The sequence below is a fragment of the Opisthorchis viverrini genome, assembly GCF_000715545.1.
Source record: "Opisthorchis viverrini unplaced genomic scaffold opera_v5_285, whole genome shotgun sequence".
Lineage (NCBI taxonomy): Eukaryota > Metazoa > Platyhelminthes > Trematoda > Opisthorchiida > Opisthorchiidae > Opisthorchis > Opisthorchis viverrini.
In genome coordinates this window covers 344,603-366,479 of record NW_008751941.1, presented here as the reverse complement: position 1 = coordinate 366,479, position 21,877 = coordinate 344,603, and the positions used below count along the sequence as shown (strand labels likewise).

The 21,877-nt window shown below is 40.3% G+C and overlaps 1 protein-coding gene across 1 annotated transcript; it reads left to right on the top strand.

Annotated features, from left to right (window-relative positions):
- Positions 1–12,665: 12,665 nt before the first annotated feature.
- Positions 12,666–20,335, top strand: T265_14875 (hypothetical protein; the record flags this gene model as incomplete). The annotated part of the gene is made up of 4 exons (XM_009175628.1): positions 12,666–12,810; positions 16,622–16,795; positions 18,896–18,993; positions 20,187–20,335. Coding segments are annotated over 4 exons (564 nt in total), but the record flags the coding sequence as incomplete, so codon positions are not given.
- Positions 20,336–21,877: the final 1,542 nt, after the last annotated feature.

Sequence of the window (21,877 nt, the reverse complement as noted above, 5' to 3'; positions counted from 1 at the left end):
CACAGGATGATTACCAATAAGGATGAAAAAGCTTGTGTATCATTCAGTTCGGATTAGTTTCACTGAAAGGACGAAACCTATTTTGAGAATTATTCAACCTCTTCTCACTAGCGTTAATCTATATTTGGTTCGTTCACTTTACAGGGTGAACGAAAATTCCATCTCAGAAGTCCTCAGTCGAGGAGACAGACAGCATGTGACAACGTGATGTGGTTCATCTGACTGAAGGATGGTTGGCGCCGCTTCCTATCTGAATGAGAGTCAATCATACTGCTGTGACCAGATTGTCAAGTGTTCAGTCACTGGCCAGGAGGTCACGGGTTCAAACATCCCTGAGTTTCATGAGATATGTACTGGTGGTGATTCCAACACGGATAAAATTTCTATACAGTGCTACTCGGTTTTTTAGCGTAGACGGCCCTCATGGACAGGAAGATATCTCAGCTAAAAACGACCGAATCTCCTTATCCCACCATCAGTGATGGTACCGCTTATTTTGAAAATTAGTCGTTTTGTTCCTTTTAGTGAAAGCTTTTTACCTGTGATGATATAAAACCGATAGGTCGCTATCACGTTTTCCATCGGACCTTTGTGGCCCGGTTTGTGAGATGGAGGAAACAAACAGTGGTTGGTGCGTAAACCTTACTGTCTGTGGGATATATATATATATATATATATATATATATATACATCAGCGAAAAATCAGTTGACATCAGCCAAGGACCAGGTTGGTGGATACTTATGCAGGCATCTGACAGTCTGATGAAAACCCTTATGACAGCCATCGTAAAATTAGTAGCCCGTTGTGCTAATAGATGTGTACAAACTAAAGATGATTTATTCAGATATTTCGAATACCTTAGCCAGTCTCTAGAAGCCCAGCGTTCGCAAAACTCCACTTTATTTTCAAGAAATTTATTCATTAACCGATGCTCGTGAACAGCTCCTTAAAATTGGGCAGGCGAATTCGTAACAGCTTGTTACAGATGGTAACACTGTCGAATAATTCTGATAGGCAATTTCAGTGTTCATACCATGAAGCTTGTAAATAAAAGATATTATCGACATCCAAAATAGGGCGAAAATGCAAGAATTTTCTAATGCACACTCCGTTTATCTGGTATTCTATGCCTCTGTTGGATATTCTGTGATGTAAAGAGAGGACGGATTAAGTTACCTACCATTGGTTTTAAGCCACATGTTTTTTTCTGTTTGACCAGGGTAAATAGAAACTCAATATTGCTTCATAGTGGCTTGTTCTAGAATGCTCTTTTCCGTTTTCTGTGAACGACACAAACGTGACTATCTGAGTTAATGCGCACAAACCCACATAACAGCCAGGCATAGACATTGCCGTGGGTTTGAGTGGGAAATCCTTTTACCTACCTAGGACAGAAGTCCTACTCTCTTCCCTCTCGTCATCCAAGCAAGCGAAATGCTTGTAAGCGCTTCACTTGGTATATTAAGACATAGTAGCTCCCTACGTTACCCGTTGCTTGACCCGGCTTATGAGAAAAGTTTGGCTAACAGTAGTCATGGCTGCCTTTTGATTGAGTGTTCGAATGCAAAGTGGGCAGATTCGGACACGAAAGCAACCAGGATATTATCACATCGATAGAATGTACTTCGTGTTTGGTCATGTTCTTTGATGGAGAATCTATATAAGATATCTATCTATCTATCTATCTATCTATTATCTATCTATCTATCTATCTATCTATCTATCTATCTATCTATCTATCTATCTATCTATCTATCTATCTATCTATCTATCCTATCATCTATCTATCTATCTATCTATCTATCTATCTATCTATTTATGTATCTATATACGATAACTGGACAGAAGTGGTTGTGCAGAAAGTGTGGTGGCCCTCTCTTGAGTCAGTAAGGCTCTGGCACCAACACGAAACTCTACAAGCAAGGTATGACCAGGTCTCGACCACTGATGCTGAGGAATATCAAGGCCTCCGATTTGCACTGTCTCGAGAGTGAAGCAGTAAATGACTTTTTGGTTTCACTCAGTGTAATGAGGCTTCAATTTACGGTAGAAATCTGTGGCCGCTGCTATGTTGTCTGGTTTAAATTCGTTCCGAAAAAGTTAAACGCAATTTGGTTACAATACAGCACTTTCTCTCTATTTCTCTGGGCTTGAGAAAAGTAGTAAAAATTACACATATTAAAACCCGTTATTAGGTTAACCAGGCAACAGTAGAAGATTTTCGAATTAGATGAACACAAATTTTTATTCCTTCGGTTCAAGATGTTCTTTTAGTCCTAAAAAGTCTTCCATTCGCGAGAAAAATTAGGCAGCAGCTTTGTGGCCCTAAAAAGTGCCCCTTCAAGTCTAAATTTGTCACACCAGACCGAATGATAACCTAAAGATTCAAGGTTATGGATAGCAAAAGAATTAGTTTTCTAATTCAAAAGCCCCTACCCTACTTCAAGCAACAGATTTTCCCCTACCAAAAGTAATTACACCGTAGTTTTGAGTCTATGCACGGCCAGGCAGTTACTTCTTGGATGACCGCTAGTAGCAGTGACTGAAGCATTTAGCGCATTTTACAACATGGCTCAATTTCGAGTTGTGCATTTCTTCGATGTGCACAGCTATGTATAGGATAGAAATCTCCACTTTTGGATTTCAGATGCCGCAAGTTGGGATGCCTCAACTTTTATGAACTTCATTAACCGTCTAATGTAAAGGGGCATTAATCATCCGAGGTTTGCATCAGCTGCTGCCGGTTATAGGGTCCAAACTCTAGGCCACACGCTAAGATTATCAAGTTCTTTTGTCGCGAACATTGTGAAAGAACTTTGAAAATACAACGCGACGCAGTTTTTGGAGACTTTGTGGTTCCGTTCTCAGATGCGCAAGCATTCAGATTACAAGTAAACCGTGCAAAAAACAAATCCAATGGAGTCGCATTTGGCCTAAGAAGATTCATATCTAAGTAAGTGATAGTTTGGTTTTAGCTCGGTTGTTGAAATTTCACTTACATTTTAGTAAATACATAGTTCATTGAGAGAAAATCGGACCTCAGTCAATCGACTAGAGGAGAACCGAAAAAACCTTATATCGGTTGTCTAGCATAACGCTAGTTGACCACGTATAACATTTGTTCAGAAGAACACAAATGTTTGGATAAAGAAAGGAAGGTGAGATAAAATCTGTTCTAGCACGAGCTGTCTTTTATTCGGACAGCAATGCAAATAGATCACGTTCGAGTACGGTTTGTGGTGAGAATAAATGTGATGAATCTGTCCAAAACACTTTTATCGACTACAGTGGTGTTATTCGCTTCCAACCGTAGACAAGAACGGCATTCTGACAGGACCAATCCAAATGAGATATTATCCTACCTTGACAAGATGAAAAATGTATGACCAACTGTTATTCCGATGAGCCAGTTAGCGGACAGCACAGAAGTACCAAATGAGTAACTGGATCAGTGTTAACTCAAGACTAGGTTGAAAAAAATAGCGTTTGCGGGTAATATGCTTGAAGGGTGCCGTGGAAGCAGAAAAGATTTCTCAGTGTTTTATGAAAAATTATGCCAGATGCTAGGATCTATCTTTGGATAGAGATCATACTACCCCATCATCTTGTCATGGCCTCCCAACGTTATTAGAGGCAAGTGTGTTCTTTGAGCTTGTCTTGCCTGACGCGACGAACATTTTGCAAGTTTAGCTTTAATTCGCACTAAAATGAAAAGGTTTGACGCTTTTGAAGCTGCTCTCAGCTCGCCCCTTCGAGTGTCTTCAAACGACTCAGAAACTTTTTCAGTGTAGAATGCTCAGTTGGTTTTATACAATGTCCTGAGTGATTTCGCAACGGACTGAAAAAGACACAATGTGAATTCAGTGTTTGGAAAATTTGGCAGTAAACTCAAAACATAGCAAAGGCTGCAGAGAACCGTAACTTAATGATACTTACCTGACAGATCTTGACCAAGACATTCGCTCCAAAACCTCAGGGATTCTTTAAAAGATATATTTTGGCGTAGAAGTTTATTACTCTTCTAGAAACGTCTACGAAGTCTCATACCTGTCAGACTTGCTGGCTGGGAATTCTACCTTTACGTTGTTTCTTGAAGACGGCTCACGAGCGAACCTCCAACGGACTGGAGCCAACCGATTCACTGTTTACAGCACGAATCCCACAAGCTGGAAGAAACCGTGCAAGCGCCATCAGTGAAGACTATATCATCTCCGTAGCATGTCGCTTTCAGTAGTGCTCCATCTACCAGTTTAATCAGGTTATCATTACTGTGGATGTTTAACTTCTCCGATTTTTTTTGAGAGAACAGACGAGCCCTATACCTTTAAATTAAATGAACAATAAATATGACTCACTGGTTCAGTTCAGAAACTCTGCGCACGCGCGTGCACGATATGAGGGTCATCATAGATTATTAGATAGTGCTTGGTTGGTGCACTGGGTGCACCTTCTGAGATCCTCTTGGGTTTGTCACATTTACCCACGAATAGCCCAATAATGTCTTTAATTTTAACCGTTGGCTGCTTACCTAATGCAAATGCAGCAGCCCTCAGCGCAATCGGTCTTATGGACACAGTTGGTACAATCTTTGAGGTTAACCGCCAACGGATACTCCAGCAAAATTCCAGCCTACTGATGTGTAAAACAGAACTTCGTAGTGGTAAAACTACTTTGCCGAAAAACGATCTAAGGTGACATTCTAGACGACCCAACAACCTCTGTAATTAGAGTATTCTTACGTCAGAGAACAGTACTCTTACACACTGACCACATCCTAATTGTGGAGGTCCCGATGGAGGTAAAGTAGCGTCAAACGCCTAGCCTTAGGCGTTGGGCTGGTACTGTAAGTTGATGAGAAATCAACTTCTGTGTTCGAATGCAAATTAATACGTACAAATTGACGTGTTTGAAGTTGCGTTCGATTTTCCCTGATGTAAAGCAAATGATCATCTATCGTGAAATATTCTCCTCAGAGTTCCAATGGACTGATAGGATTTCAGACGGCCTTAAATAAACGATATAATAAGACAGCACCACGTCTTTTCCGTGACTTTTTCACCAGACGATCGTTTGTTTTTTTCTTCATTTCCTGATGGTCTTTTCAATGTTCCCTGACGAAAACGCGTACGACATTTTAATGAAAATTTGCTAACTGGGCGTTTCGCAGCTAGCTCACAATGCGTAGAGAGTGCATTCGGTTCTTATGTTGCGTTAGTCGTCTCCAACTTGGCCTGTGATCATTTAGTGGCACATCTATTTCACACCTCGTTTTACTTTTTTTCCTTCTTGGCCGGCTGCATTACCGGGTCACGAACGTTGAAAATAACAATACGACTACATTCAATTTACGATTTTAAACACGGTCAAAACTGTTACAGGTACATGGGTAGCAAAACTACATGTCGATGGTTAGTACACAGCCATTTTGCATATGTAATCTTTGGAATACTCGTTCTTTGGTGCAATGTTCCGGATGAAATTACCGATCCCCACCGTGTCCCGCCCACCCAGTTCCCATCGACGGTATTTCATGCTTTGTAAACAGGTGTGCCGTGAACGAAAAACCCCGCTTTTGAAAAACCCATAAATTTCAACACCAAAACGTTCGGCTATCAGTATCAAATGAAAAACTTCGGACTGAACATATGGGTGAGCTATTTTCCGTCCAGTATTCCGCATTCCCCAGGTAACTATCACAGAAATGCAACCTGCCGACGCGCGCGTAATGTCAGCTGAAGGGGCTACGTCACTGTTTTATGCACGATTCGATATTGTTGGCGGCAATGCTGAAATACTGTGTCACACTTTGGAATAAACTATACAGATGAAATTCGGAGTGGCTATCATGCTTATCGAAACAAATTTTAAGACAAAAAATCTGCATGCTGGACGGGAATTTCACTACTGTGGCGGTACTCAGTCAGAGGCAATAGGCACCTTCGTTCATTGTAGAGTTGTTCCAAGAAAACCACTATGCCTGAAGCAATTAAAATGGAGTAGAGTAAATACGCCAGTTCGTACATTAGTCTGGTTTTGATACGAGAATAATCTGAATTCAGCAGAACATCTCGTCTGTGAGGGTCCGCTCTAACTGAATGTACGACTGAAGGCGATTTTACGTTTCACTTGGTACACCATTCGAGATATTGCAGTGCAGAAAATTCATAGCTGGTTGTAATGGAATCACCATCAAGGCTCGAAAAATCATGAGAGTTGCAATGAAGGTAACCTGTCAAATCCTGATTTGGACGTAACAGAGACCCAAACCATAAGCTCTCTTGATGTCTACAGACTTACCGCATTCAGTAACCTCACACTCCGTGTTCTTTGGAGAATTCCTTTGCCGTATTTGGGAATATTTGACATTACCTCCAATTCTGTTTTTGGTTGACACTGCCCAGCCTTCTCCTAATTTTTGGTTGCATGAAGCGGCTGACGTCTTGTTCACTTCAAAAAACAGGTTTCTTTGTCGAACTGCTTCAAGCATTGAGTTGATGCATGCGGGTTTTTAGAATTAGGATGAGACAATGTAACGTTTTAAGATTTTCTCACGAAAAAATCAAACCAAATGGTGTGCAACTATTTTTTTGCTCATTGCGTCTTATGAGAGGGGATCTCCATGTGGGTATCCATGTGGGTTTTTTTCTACACAGGTCTCTGGGATGAACCCACCGTTAGTCTCGTTAGGCCGATATCCAAAAAACGAACCGCATAGCTGGTTTTATTTCCAGAAGTAAACTGTAAAGCGGGATGGACTTGTTGGGAAACTTCATGAGGGTGATAACAGTTACTCTTGATTTATATTGTTCGTTTTTGCTTTACGTTTACTTGCCATTTGTTTGCCCCTGGTTTTTATTCCCGGAAATCTTCGTAAACTTGTTCTTTCCCGGTAAAGGTCCCAATTTTATACCGTTCTCGAGAAAAATTCTTACAGTTATCTTCAGAAGGGAGGCAAACTCACTTTCCGCAACTTGTGACAGCACGGTAGTTTTGCCATATTTTTTCATTTGGTTAAGGTTTACGGTTTTGAGTGTGCTGCCTCCTATCCAGACAAATACAGTCCGCAAAGTCATAAATCCATTAGAATCAGCCTTCAAAACTAACGATGTTTTTATAGTTTTCGGACTCCAGCATAATGAAATCCAGTTAAAAGGACGTGAGCAGTCAACAAGAAGACGAAGTTAATTTGATTTTGTATGAATTGAGCTTGTTTTTCTCACACCCCAGAATAAACTGTGTACGCTGAGTTTACATGAAATTCCCAATCTACTTTCAGTTGGACACCAAAGCAGTGCATCAAAACACATTGCAATTATTTCGGAATGGGGAAACGTCTTTGGCAGTCATTGCCTAAATAAATTCATCTGATTTGTTAGTGACCACGTTATACAAGTTCCAAATCAGTTCCTGTTTTAACGTTTGCCAGAAGCAACTTTACTTTCATTGAGTGAAGCGTAATGAATCAAATAAAGCGGAGCTTCGGGATTCTTTAGTTTGCTTTCTGTCCTGTGGTGTACGAAACAAATTGTGTCAAAACATTTTTATATGTGGTGGACGACTTCGACAGAATAAAAAAGTATTTTTCGTATGCACTACTGCAAGCTGGAAACAGTTGGTGCTGTATGCAATTAAACCCAACCAGAAACGTAACCAAATACTTCAATTAGGGTAAGCGCACTTCTCGCAAATTTCTAATCTGCGTCAGAAAAAACCGACGAACACTGGAATCAGAAAGCGAGCTCGAAGGTGTGGGAGCTGTTGGAATGTCAAGAGACGAAACGACACAAAACTTCAAAACGCGTACTTAGTTGGAGGTGATGAATAAATTTTCCGAGGTTAAATTCAACGCAAAACACAATTCTCAGAACAATAGATGTTACCAATAGGCTTGGTCTTACGATGCTAGTAGCTAACACTGCGCATGATTTATACCTCTGACTTAGGATGCCACCTATCCTAGGCGAATAAACCTCCAATCCTTTGGAAAACTCCATTCTCCAAAACTCTCCCTAGGCTTCAAGATACTCTTCATCCGCATACACTGCTGTATCTCAAACCGAACTGCAGGCTGATTACAGTAAGTTGCATGTAGCTGTAAGAAGCAATTGTTCTTTCCGGAATTTTATTCTAGTAATCACATCGTCCAATCTTACAATTTCTTAGCGCCATCTGAGGTTTGCCTTTCATGATAGAGAGGCTTCGGTTGGATAATGCACGAAATTAAAAGAATAGTTTATTCAAAATAGGGGCACTGCAAGGCATTAGGTGGATTTCGTTCTCTGTGATGTTGAGGATGTCAGCCACATTTAAATCAGCTAGTAAATTTGAACCATCGTTCATTACTTGTGTAACTCTGAACGTACTATTGATTGTTACTTGGCAAAGGCTAATTCACAAAGAAGATCAACTTGCATTTATGATGACTGTGCAGGTATTTTCTTCTTTCAAACAAGATAGTAAATCAACAACATACCACTTTTTTGGATGAAAGCGTTTTAATGAGGAACTTTTATAATACAAGCTAGCCATGGTTAGCTTGGAATTCAAAAGGTGCCCAGGCAACCTTATTCTTGTTCATTGACTGCCAAAAGTCAAAAACGCTCTTATTGAGTTTGTTGTAGGTCTCCATCCCCCCAGAGAGGAAATCAAAGCTAGGAGGTATGTTTTTTGAGCAAACTGTGACCTTCAGTTTAGGAAATTGGCGGACAACAATAAAGCAGGCCATAAAATAAGGATTCAGATCATTTCCTTTAAAAATTTACCCAGTATAGGCTGTTCGTTTCTCCAGAAATTCGTTCAGATTTTTAGGAGCATATTCAGAACAAGTGAACTTCCGTAGGGACGAAATTGAATAACAAGACTATTTCAACCACGTGACAAAACAAACTTGCACATCGTACAAAACATTCAAGAAGCAATAAAAAGTAAGCTTAGCCTAATTTTTGGCTCACATTTTCGCGGATTCAATTAAGTATTGACGTGGTATGGGATGAAGTAAAAGGCTTTGATGGGCTTTTAAAGTGGTGCACACAGCTACAAAAAATGGAAAGTACAAGGGCAATATTCTTGCCTCCGGACGGGATGGGGGTAGCAGAAACGTTGCGAAGACACTGCTGCCTGTGGTTGGCGATTGTGTTAATTACAACTGTAACTACACCTTGGAAATATTTTATATGGATAACGATCTAGTATCTGCCATCCTCTCTGAAAAGAAATTCAGTATTGTAAAAAAAGACTTATTCTTCTGTTTTCGACAGAGGTTCTGTCTTGTCGGTGAAGCCAGTCTATGCTAAAATATCGAGAAGCACTGCATAACTCCTTCATCCTTATTGGGAATAATCAGCTCTGCGTATCCCACGAAATTTGCTTATGGACCTGCGCTTTTTGAGCAGTAATAGAACGCTTGACCGTTTGAACACGAGCGACTGATTAGCAGTGTGATTGGCTCCCACTTAGACAGGACAGCAGTACTCATCCTCCAGTAATGAGAACCAAATCATTTGGTCACGTGCTTACTGTTTCCTTGTGACATGACTTCTCAAAAGAATGCGCCAATCATATTAGGAAATTATTCTCCTTGCGAGCTGTTTATTGATTGTTGGGGACACGAAGTGTTGTGGTGTATCGAGGTCTAGAACAGAATTTGTATGGTAGCGTATTATCAGTTTGCTACAAGAACAATATGCATACTTAAACTCACAGATTTTCAGTTGTTGGTCCTGACCAGCAATCACTTCCATAAACCCAAATAGAAAGCCAAACCGAACGTATCATGAATCTGAATCCATAGTCCTGTAGACTTGCTTCGTGCACAGTGATCTTGGCGTTTAAAGAATACAAAATGCTCACTAATATCCTATTATTCTTGCACGACTTACACCCCTTAGCCAACCATTACTTCAGAGTTCTCTCTTTTCATTCAAGGAAACAAAATGAATTATCAACGTTGCGGTGTCAACGCCTGAGGCCTGCTCCATTAGTGGAGTCGCATAACTTAGAGGCTAAGTGCAGGTATTTAATCAGGATATAGTTTATCCCAGAGATCATCATTTATCTAGGAAGTACCATTCTTCGTATTTTACTGTTCTGACTGGTGTCTTCCTTGGTCCTCTTGGGGACTTTTGACAAACGTCTTGTATTTTTTAGCCCGAGTGTCTGGCTGAACCTAAACCCACTGGTTTTCAGAGATACAAGTCATAACCAAATACTGCTTTTCTAACAACCAAAAATTCCCGGTAAAAATGTGAATTGCGATGTTTCCGATTCCAGATAGCTCTCGTGCGCCGCTTGGTTGTTGATGTGTTCGCTGAAGTTGGTAGTTGGATTGTATTCTAACTCTCAAGCTTGGCAAGTACACCAACAAATGAAATTGCTGTTCCACGATGAAACTCACTGACAAAAACTTTACAAAACCGGGCTTTCAACGTATTCAAAATATTTTGTTTAGGCGTGAACGTTTATCTCTGAAACTTGTAAGGGTGAATTAAAAATCCCTTGAAGGACTGTTCATATAACGTAGTGAAATTTATTGCTTCCCGGCTGTTTCTCACTGGGTCAAAAATATGACCGAATTAATTGTTAATGAATTCGTGAAATATCTTCGCCAAGGGATTTTTGGTTAGAAAAACAATATAGAGGGCTGGTGATTAAGTATATAAGCTTTGAGAAAACACTCAATTTGCCACAGCATTTTTATGTGACGCTCAGGCGAAATATTTACAAGACCGAGATGAAGTACAGAGTGATCTTCCTGTTATGGATGTCAATTCACTGAAAATAACAGCCAAAGCAGTTCTTCTAGCGTTCAACACAATCAAACTTGAATGTTAAACAAAACCGGATTAATCTCGCTATTGTCTCCTGAGGGCTTTAACATTATCGGTTATACCAACTTGAATGCGTCTGAAACAAAATTATTATTGATCCAGTTACCAAGAGGACAAACAAGGCACAGTTTAGGTTTAAAAGCTAACCGATGTACGGTATGAAAACAGTGTGGTACTTGGATCACCTGGTGCCCAATTTTCTCTGTGGACATTTGTTTATGTACTTCTTGTTTTGAACACAAGAAGCTTCTGCTTATTGGGATGAAACCAGACGTTTACCTGAGCCCCATGTGTTTCCGCATTGACTCTGAAATAAACAAGCCTCTTTTTTAGCCAAGATCCTACTAAACTTATTTTTTTAGTCAGGCGTTTCACCAACAAAAATACTACCACATGTGGGTATGTTTTTGCATCGCATACCATTTTTAGCGCCCGAGGTCAATGCCACCCACAGCAGTAAACTATTAGATCTCGCTACAGCCTTCAGCAGTGAGACATTTTTTCATTCGAACCGATTATCAGAAGGATTCATCCAGATATTCAGTAAAAATATGTTGGACTGATCCGTTGGAGCCTCTGGACTGAAGTGACGGTGGTATTTAACAGGAAGCTCACTTTAAGTGATCCAAAGCGATTATTGTGATTGCTTTTTTCCTGTTGACCTTTTACGATGGTTTTTAGGAGACGTGGTTTTTGTTTTCTGACTGAATCCGTAATTTGCCAAACACTAAACACTTTATTACACATCACACAACCTATGTATTGGTGAAAGAGTAATGTCAGATCTACGATGTCCCTGTGAGATATACTCATTTGACTCGACAAGGTAGCGTTTGTGCATCTTACTGCGGTGAAGTCACGGAGTATCTGGAAATGATGCAGCTGGTAATGTGACGCTAACTGATACCTGTAAAATTCAAAATGTAGCAACTCACTATTCATTAAGAAACACACTTAAAGATTACGGGTTATAGTAGATATTGAAGCCCGATGGTTGATCTGGAAGGCCGCAATTCAGCCAAAGACTAAACTGCTCACGCGGAAGGTGGATTATCACAGAACGTTTGTGCTAAAGCCTTTACCAAAGTTATGAAAGTTTGAAATTTTAATAAAGATTCTTGCCTGGGAGTGAAGCCAATCGATGTCCAAGAATGACGTCAGTAATATATAGCTGTTTGGTCTCTATTTACGATTGTGGGCAGGGAACTTCTCAAAACGCACCTCCTAGCCAGCAGTCTGACGTCTTTATCGTTTGGCCTTGAGCAGTTGATTAGCAGTATGACTGAGTCGTACTTAAACAACATTTGGGGCCACTCGTCGCTGAAACACGTTATCCACATCAAATGGAGCTGGTCACGTGTTTAACAGATTTGTATACAGCTACTGGTCTGGAGTTTACTATTTCGTCAGATGTGCATTACTAAGGACTTCCAACGAGGATGGAATAGTGGTACAATGCTTCTTAGGTTTCCTGATCATCTCAAGGGAAACATTTAACTCTGTGCCACCATCATTCGGTGGCAATATTTGGTCTGTTTCGTCAATTTACCTTTGTGGCCTAGCAATGTGAGATTCTACTTCTTGGCGTTTGGTCTCGCGTCATTGGTCGCACTATTGCCTGTTGAAGACTAAGGAAAGAAAATAAACTCTTGATAAAGCTGCCACTCTAGGTGAAGAAATATCATGGATTGCAATAGGTTCTAGGTTGCTAGCCGGTTGGTTTGGTGCTGGTATGCAATATACTGATGGAAATATTTTCCAATGGAAGTGCCTGACTAATCCATCTCTTTTTTAATTTTTCTTCATTTTCTTACTATAGATTGTACTGGAATCTGGTTATGCTTGTCCTCCTAGTGGCGAACCTGATAATGCTACCTGTGATTATCTCATTTTTCAATGACGATATGTCCAGCAAATGGATTGTATTCAATGGAATTTCCGATGCCATCTTCTTCATGGATATTATTGTCAATTTTAGAACTGGTAAGTATAAATAATGCAATCACAAATGTCAAATATTACTACGCCTACATTTGGTTCACCGTACTTAAATGGAATTCTCAAGTCCAAGTTCCAGTATTACAACCCACTGGTCTCCGATTATTCAAAGGTATCATAAAAGTAGAATAGCATTTATGTAAATCTAAGTATATTTTTATCGGACTTGACTATCTAATTCACCAACTACCGAGCACAAATATCTAAGTGCTTTCGAACGAGGAGGTGAATGGGATAATGTTCCGAAAAATGATTTATAGACACAGCTTCCCTGCTTATTTCCTTGCTTATGTCTGCAATAATAATTGGACATTACAAACAACCTAGTAGGCGAACCGAGGACTTTCTTTTATGATCCTGATGGCTTTCAAACCGACCACATTCGTCTTACCATAGCCGGTGTGCTTTGAAAAATCGTCTATTCTTGTAAAGCTTAATTTGAGGCCGACATTTCCATGTGGATTGGGATAAAGAATCAACCGAACAGAGTAAAAATGAAAGTGATAGTTGATTGCTCTATAAGCCACTGATAAATATAAAATTCCGAAGCATTGCAATATGTTTGAAGCGTGTGATATGGACCTGTGAAAACTGAGAAAGGTAAGCTTTTAATAATAATGCCACCCTCTTTCGTGAACCTAACGACAGCGAAGCCGTCATTCTTTTTCGACCTGTTGATAAACATTTATGAGCAAAACGATAAATGGCTACCCTTTTATCAAACGTGAAAAAGGGCAAGAGCCGTCACCAGTTACTACGAGCCGGACCGTTTGAACCGTCGCTTCGATGAGTGTTTTCACAAAGGTATGACGGAACTCAGTTTTCTTTTTGGGCGCTGGTTCCGATCCAGTCATACAATATGGTATTTCGCTTGTAACACTGTGTGATGATACGTCCAGTAATGAAGGTTCGAGAACCATCCGCTCGACGGCCCTACATACTTTTGAAATGCGTACGCGATTTGAACACTTGAACGGAAGCTGCGAGGTTTTGTTTTGCCTGCAACGCACAATAATGCCTATGGACAAGCAAATGTAAGGTGACGCTAAGAAGTCGAGTTCCTTCCAAGCTAACTGTAGAACCGGTTTGTCTTCCCATACAATTTCGGACTCAGCAGTTTGCGGAAGGCATGCACTCACGTTTATTTTCACCGCTTGAAAATGTCCGCTTTTAATTATTATGAGGACTTTTTCAACCGATGTACCTTGCCACATTCCGATCAGTCGGTGAAAGATAACAGACGCATTGTGAGTTACTTGGTTGCAAATCCACTTTTTTCATCCTTTTATGGGTAAACATGGAAAGTCCATCAGTATATGAGCAACACAGAAGTAAATCAATCTCAGAAGCGACCTGGTATGCTAGCAGTCGTTGAAAGTTATTGGTCATTAGGTCTTACGGTATTGGGTACAGCCTCAGTGGTCGATTTCTATAGCCTGGTATTAGTAACCAAAACCAACTAGTCCTTTAAAGAATAGGTTTCTGTGATACCGTGTTGAAGAAACGAAGTGTTACTGTCTAACTATTGATTTTCTGGAACTGAGTATTGATAACTCGCTACCGGGCAGGTGGCGTCCCTTCCTTAGCGTGGAATAAAGTCTATTTTTCTTGTTACATCAGATGCAGGTTGACTATGGGCGTCCACGGAGTACAACTGACAGAACCAATGTATCATCATATCTTATTGTTGAAATGTGACACAGGCAAGATTCTGACTAAAGAATACACTGATGGATTCTGAGCCAGTGTAATGGCTGGGTATTTGATAGAGAGGAAAAAAGTACACTGGGGATTCGGTTTCTAAGACTTTTTCAAGCACAATCACGACGAACGCACATATGGGGTGGACTGCATAGTACAACCAGTGTATGTAGGTCTAAATCTACTGGGAATGACAGACAGTGATTCACTCTGTCAAGCCGGTGCGGTTCTTCATCATGAGTGGAATCATTCAACGTGGCGCACTGTTCATGCCTGGTTCTTATCATAGTGTTTTTTCAGCTGCAGGTGATAAATGTCAAACGACAAGGGCGACTTTGCGCCCGTGGTCACACAGTTTTGCTTGTAGGTCTTTGAAGTATCATAGTGGCCCTTCTTACGCTGTTCCATGGTTAATAAAAAAGTAGGAATGTACATATTGTGTGTAAACATGCTTGAAAACCTTTCTTACCACCTCAACCGCTTACACAAAGACAAGAACAACTTTCTTGAACAGAGCTTGGAGGTGTAGTTGATCTCATGCACATTACAAATTATGCCCAGAACCTTCCGATAACCAAGCCGAATCGACTGCAGCACGTCCGTCGTTTTATTACTAGAAGTTATCCGCTTTATTATTTCGTGTCAAGCCTGACTTTAAACGTGATGCGCAATTATTCGTTCGAAATATACTGGTCCCCAAATTCCAACATCACTGAACGATAACTCGTAGCTGCGTGCAACCAACTCATGCAGCTATGCGCTGAAATACTCGTAGCAACTTTGTGGCAAGTGTGCGTATTCCTCCAAAACACTGCAGAGAAATAAGGGTTTCGTACATTCAAAGTGGTTTTTGTTTCTGCGGGAGAATGCCGCTTTTTTATTTGAGAAGCGGTTTTGATTTGGCGGTCCAAAACTATCATTTTTAGTAAAAGATTTCTATTTATGACGCTGGTGAAATATATCTTGTGTGCAGAAAGCTTAACTGACCTTGATCGGGGATTTTTCACATGATTTCCTGATAATAGGATGTTAAAATCACATAATATTCATAGGTTTGGTCCTGTATAACCAAACTTTTATACTTGAGGCAAGTGTGCTTATAAATGTGTGGAGTCGCCGCGACAGTGTCGATCTCAGTGTGATTCTGCCATCTTGAAAAATGTATTTCTGTTACTGTCTGATGCGCACCAGACGTCTGTTAATTTATTGTCACTAACATAACAAGAAAGGCTTGCAAAACTCGCCCGGTCAAATCTCTGCTCGAAATAACTAGAAATATTTTTAGCCTAGATAAAGCAAAAAGGGAAGAGTCCTTGAAAGTGACTAAACACTTGAATTGCAATCTACAACTCTTCATCAAAATTCCTACTCCGCAAAAGGTATCAGCACATAACCTGAGAAGAAAATCTTGTATCTAATCCTGCATCTTTGAGGTGATCAGTCAGCAGATTTGAATAAATACCAATGCACCGCATTGCTCACAAAAGCGATAGTTCCAGGTGACTCAATGAAAAATTCCTTTGGTGCGGGAGAAATTCGCCGGATTTATCTGCCGCTTGAATAATTCATCAGCTTACTTGTAGCGGCCGAGTCACATACAAACTTGTAGGTCAGATGGAGACTGTTATTAGACCTGGATCAATATATTTGGCAGCGTTAATGCAGCATTAGTAAACCTGACTGAAATTGTGACCTGCGTACATACCACTGCAGAGTTCTAAATGATGAACTTCGCGTGTCGTTGTGAAATCGAAACGGAAAAACTGTTCCGCAGCAAGCCCTTACACTTCAAGCTCAACCAATCTGTGCAAGGGGCGAATAAGCTGGCCCCATGGATCTGCTCACAAGACCAAGATTCCTCATTACAATCGTCGGCTCGCCTAGCATTGTGGCTAACCTATGTTTATCCTGAATGTTTCATTTCCAAGCTGAATGAATTAAAAACAATAATGACATCCTGTGATATGAGTGTACTTGATCATTGCATTACAAATGCCTAGCTTTGACGAGTTGATTAGTGACTCGTAGATGGTCTCACAAGAGGTGTTTCAATATTTCCGGTATATGTTCTAAAATTTTTCATTGCACCCGAAAGGTATCATCAGAAATGACTTTGTGGATGATATCATCTTGGATCCAGAGGAAATTGCGCGGGAATACGTTCGAACTTGGTTTGTAGTCGACCTTCTCAGTTCGCTTCCAATCGACTATGTGCTACTTGCATTCCGATCAAGTGAAGTTGAAGGTTCAGAACAACTAGTTCAGGCGGGTGCGTGTTTCTTTTCACCTGAATTTGCATCACTTAACATGAAATAATCATTTTTTAGGTCTTCCGATAAGAATCCACCACAAAGTATTTCGAAAATAAGAGAAGAAACAAAATCTGATCCTTCCATTCGGTATTGCATGATCACAGATGGACTTTCATATAATAATAATTTCGTTTTGAGAATCCACACGAACCGAAATTTTTATTTTAGCATTTCAGATAAATGCGTATGTAGGTTTGCACATTTTTTCCAAACGACAAGCCTACACTTTACTCTATAATTAAGATCATCATTGTGTCGAAGTATTTGAGCGTTTTTTCTATATCTTAGGTACCGCAGAATTGCTGTACAGTATACTAAATTAAAGTGAAACGCTGGCCGACTGTAAAATAGCTGGTGTTAGCTTTCAGCTGACTGCGTGCCGCATCGTCAGATTTTGTCATGGGTTCTTTGTGGTGACTGATTCTTTGTTTTCGGTTGGTGGCTTCCATCCATGGATTAGTTTGCCATGTGTTTTGTCAGTGATGCGTTTGGATTCCTCAGTAAGGACAACCTGACTTTAGTCGCGCAGTTAATTTTGACTGACGAGCCAGTTCGGAAACTTCACAGCCTGCTACTCATGAGGTCAAGCCCTCACGGCCAATAAATCTGGCCTGACGTTCTCAAAATTGTTGATAGGAAGTTTTGCCGGACCAAGGCTACCGTAGCTGAACAGTTACACTTAGCTCACCAGATGTAAGTCCGCATCCCTCGTCATCCCTTACCGGACAAGATTTAACTAAAATATTTTAGAGTTACTTCAACGGGATACAGACTATGAACTATTTCCCACCATTGGGCACACTGAGATGACTAAACGTTGATCACTTACCGGAGTATGCCTAAATTTTCGACGCTCGTCAAGGACGCGAACACCGCCGGTAGCCGAAACAACCACCTGAAAATAATTCAACATTGGATATTATACAGTATGTGTAAATGGTGAAAAACTTTACGTGATTCACGTACATTTTTGTAAACAAATTTCTTAATGCATATCACTTTATCGAAAGTTTATAATATAGTCATTCAGGCGCATATTACACCGATACACCTATTCTGTGACGACCATTTCAGACCAAAGTAGTAAGACTTCGCAAAACTATGCGTGCAAACTAACTTCTTGAGATTCTACTCTTCAAAGTATAACTGACAATAAAATTTGTGTCAGGCATACTTACCACCCCTGTAATTTACTGCCCGAAGACTTCTGCATTGTCATCGCTACAAGTGCCTAAATCGCAATGTCTGTGATATGCATTCAGGCAATCTTTTTTACACAGAAATAATGGCACACTAGGCTGTTCCTCTTATTCTTGCTGCGCCAATATCACATGATTGTTTTGGGGAAAGCTGATTACCAGTTGAATCATTCATCTTGGTGCATGGGGTATTATCGCCGGGGGTGCTGGTAGTCCAGGATAGTAGGAGAGCTCACGATCAATATGGGATACAATCTCGATCTTATAATGGATCTTTCGTTCCCCATGAAGCGCTTGAATTGTGTGTCTGAGACCGGCTACATAATCGTTCGCCTGGGAATTGTTAAATTGGAGCCTCAGAAACACCCGTCTGCCAGCCCATCTAAGGTAGCCAGTAAAATGATTGTAAAATATTGTCATTTGTGTATTGTAATTCTAACCTGTTGCTGAGCCGATTGGAACATTTAGACCATTTAGTTGGCCAACGAGCTATCTATCCTCACAGAGAAACTTACCATTACGGAACAGTGGGCCCGAAATCCCAACCATGTGTCCACAGCAAAGGTGTGTCCTACATACAGTCGCTCGAAGATCGCATACTTCTTATACCAAATACCATTGATTACCAGCCGAATGGTCATGTGACTCATCCTACTCAACCATCAGGTCTGAGTTTCATGAAAGTAATTATAACGTTTTGCTTTCCAAGCCTTGAGGGTTTGTGTTCGTCCTGTTTGATTCACAACCGTTAACCGCCAGTGATAAAAGCCGAGAGATTCTTTTTGAAAATTCTTATCTAGAACCAGAAAACTTACCAATAACCCAGAGTTTATTTCAGTTATATCTTTCATTACGCAGGACGAGCACTACGGATCTTACGCCTTGCCAAGTTGCTCAGTTTACTACGATTACTTCGGCTTTCCCGCCTTGTCCGTTACATTACACAGTGGGAAGAGGTGAGACCTGTTATTGGTTTTGACAGTCGAACTTCATGTTCATATGCTGATTTCGCAACATACTGGCAAGAAATTTGGGATCCTGCTTATCTTGTACAATCCCTTGATTCACCTAGCAATTCATTAGATCAACCAAAGCCATAATTTCTATCCTTTCCTGGGCAGTTGGGTGGCTTACAACCGTCTAATACTTTTGTTTGTGTTGTCAGTATCATGCATTTCAAGTGAATTTTATATTCCAATAAGCTTGATTAAACTACAAATCCTGTTTTCACTCATTTTACTCACCACTGGCATTGATTGTCTTTTTTAATTTTTCAATTTCTCATGATCGTAACTAGTCAAGTTTGAAATCCAAAAGGAACGAATACGACGTCAAGCACTGATCGCTGGTCCTGCACTAGAAAATTTTTTAAGTAGATGAAACAATGATGGTCAAAGTACTCGCTGGGTATTACTTAGTTTTAGTAAGATCTCACTACCACAATATTGTTATCATGGTGTAATCAGTAAAAAGCATTCACGTAGCCTTTCAAATGACAATATTGAAGTTTTCAAAAAACTCATTTCACTTTTTCAATTCGGAAACAGAACGGGGTCATCAACCAATTTGATTTGAAGTCACTGAGGTTCGAACTCAGGCTGTCAAAATAGTAGTCTAAACGCTTATTTGTTCAGTCACGCAGATTTTCAAGCCCTTGGATCCAATACTAACTAGGAAAATCATAACACATTATGCCGTACCAAATATTAGTACAGAGCTCACACTGAAAAAGGAACATCTTCCATGAAAGCTTTGCGTATTCAACAGCTAAATTTATGTTTACTATCCCGAAGTGTTTCTTCGGGGTGACCTAGGATGTTCATGTTCGTATCTGGTAAGACACATATAAAACGTGTCCTCGAACTTCCACTACACTCTCAAAATGGCTCCTGCAAGTACTGGTGACCTCATCCACGATTTGAACCAGAGAGCTTTGACCCTCAGGTTCTACACGCTCCATTCAGTAGATAGGGCAATTAATATTGCTTGGAGCTTTCCGTGCACACGATCCTTCTTGCTTTTCTGCATTTGATAAAACGATACGTGCACTTGAATGAAATGCGAGATCAGATAAAAGCCAGTTCCTCTTGGGCTTCTTGCCACAATCACAATAATATTCACGTATTCGCCCATTCTTTTTTATTTCAAGGTTGTGAATATCGCGAACAAATTCATGGGTATATGCAACCTCGTGTTGATCATGCTGCTCCTAGGGCACTGGAATGCCTGCCTACAATTCCTTGTACCCATGCTGATGGACTTTCCCGTTCAAAGTTGGGTATCGAAGTCACAGCTTCAGGTATGCATCTGGTTTCTGATTATTCAAAGGTGTTTTTCAAGGTTGCTGAATTTCGTCGATCAGAGTACCACAATAGTTGTAGTTGTTAAAAATTTTCTGCCAGTGATACCATTCAGTTAGCTTGAAAGCGCGAAATAATTTGCACGCTGTTAAGCGACATAAAATTTCAAGAGGTTAGGAAGCTAACAGCTAGAAAAACCTAGCTAAAATATATTCGATGCACTCAGTAAGGAAACCATCAATTGGTCCATTTTCATGAGCGCGTACACAGAGAATCTTCGCCTTAGTTTCTTTAACATTCTATCCAAATGGCCTGATTGGGTCGAAAGAATGTTTTAGAATGATACCAACGAACTATGCTGGTCTAAATGCAAAACGTTGTTGACTGAATTCGCAGCTCCGTGAATCCAATAGTACACTCTCAATTCTTCCGGGTACAACCTAACCAACCTGGAATTTCAGTAAATTCTACAGAAATGTGTAGAATCTAGTGCAGACGGCCATAGTTCATTGGTACCTATGCATTATTTTCAGCTGTTCTGTTACTGAAGTTGGTCTCCTATTTTCCCGTTTCTCGGTTGTTTAAACGTGAAACTGCAACCTCTTATCTTTGTCGGAATCAACCAACCGTGATGCACACTTTCAGAATAGTTACCAATCCCCGGTCACCTAACAACAGCGGAAAGAAAGATTTGGAACAAAAAAACTGAAGGCCTGATTTCAATCCATACGAGCATTTCGAGTTGATCAAAAGCACCGTAATAAAACACTGTAAAGAAGTGAAAATAAGTCTGCTATGTTTAAACGTCCCCCTACCCAGATTCTCTCTGCAGCTGTAAAAACAGAAAACTCAAGCTAACATAAGCAAGATATAAAACTCTGTGAGGTGTCTTAGAGGCTGAACCGTGTATCACTCGGTGTGTTCGGAGAAAAATTTGCAGTGAAAAGTTCTGAAAAATAAACGCTTACGTGAATAAAACTATCTTTTGCATTTTCGAGTGTACCACAACTTTATTCTGAAGTTTGGTCAATCTAACACTTTTTCACTGGAGATAACAGTAGATTGATATATACAAGGTTTTCGAACATTACTTCTCATGAAAAGTTGTCAGCAACCATCATTTCCAGTCGTCTGTCGATAACAATCCCTCTTGTTCAAATCTGATATGCTTTTTTGTTCAGTAAAATTCGATTTTCTCGGAGAGGATTGGTAACAATCGGTATATTTATTGCTAGGCTACGTTTCACTTTTGACCCAAAAGTTTCCTCGGGCCAAGTGAATGTGTTACGAGGTTGGTTGAGACTTCACCTAAGGCAAGTTAAATCTGTGTTGGGAGTTAGTTAAGGGATTTTGTGTGAGGGTGGGTCAACAAGCGTTAAGTTGATGGGGGTTTCGGATTAGATTTTGGTCCAGCTTAGGGTCTGGTGATTCTGTTTCACGTGATGATCCCTCTTGAACATTGTTTGCACTTTTCGTCTGTCTGTGTGAATGAGCTAGTGCTACGATGCTTGTGTAAGGAAGAGGGATTCTGTGACCTTTG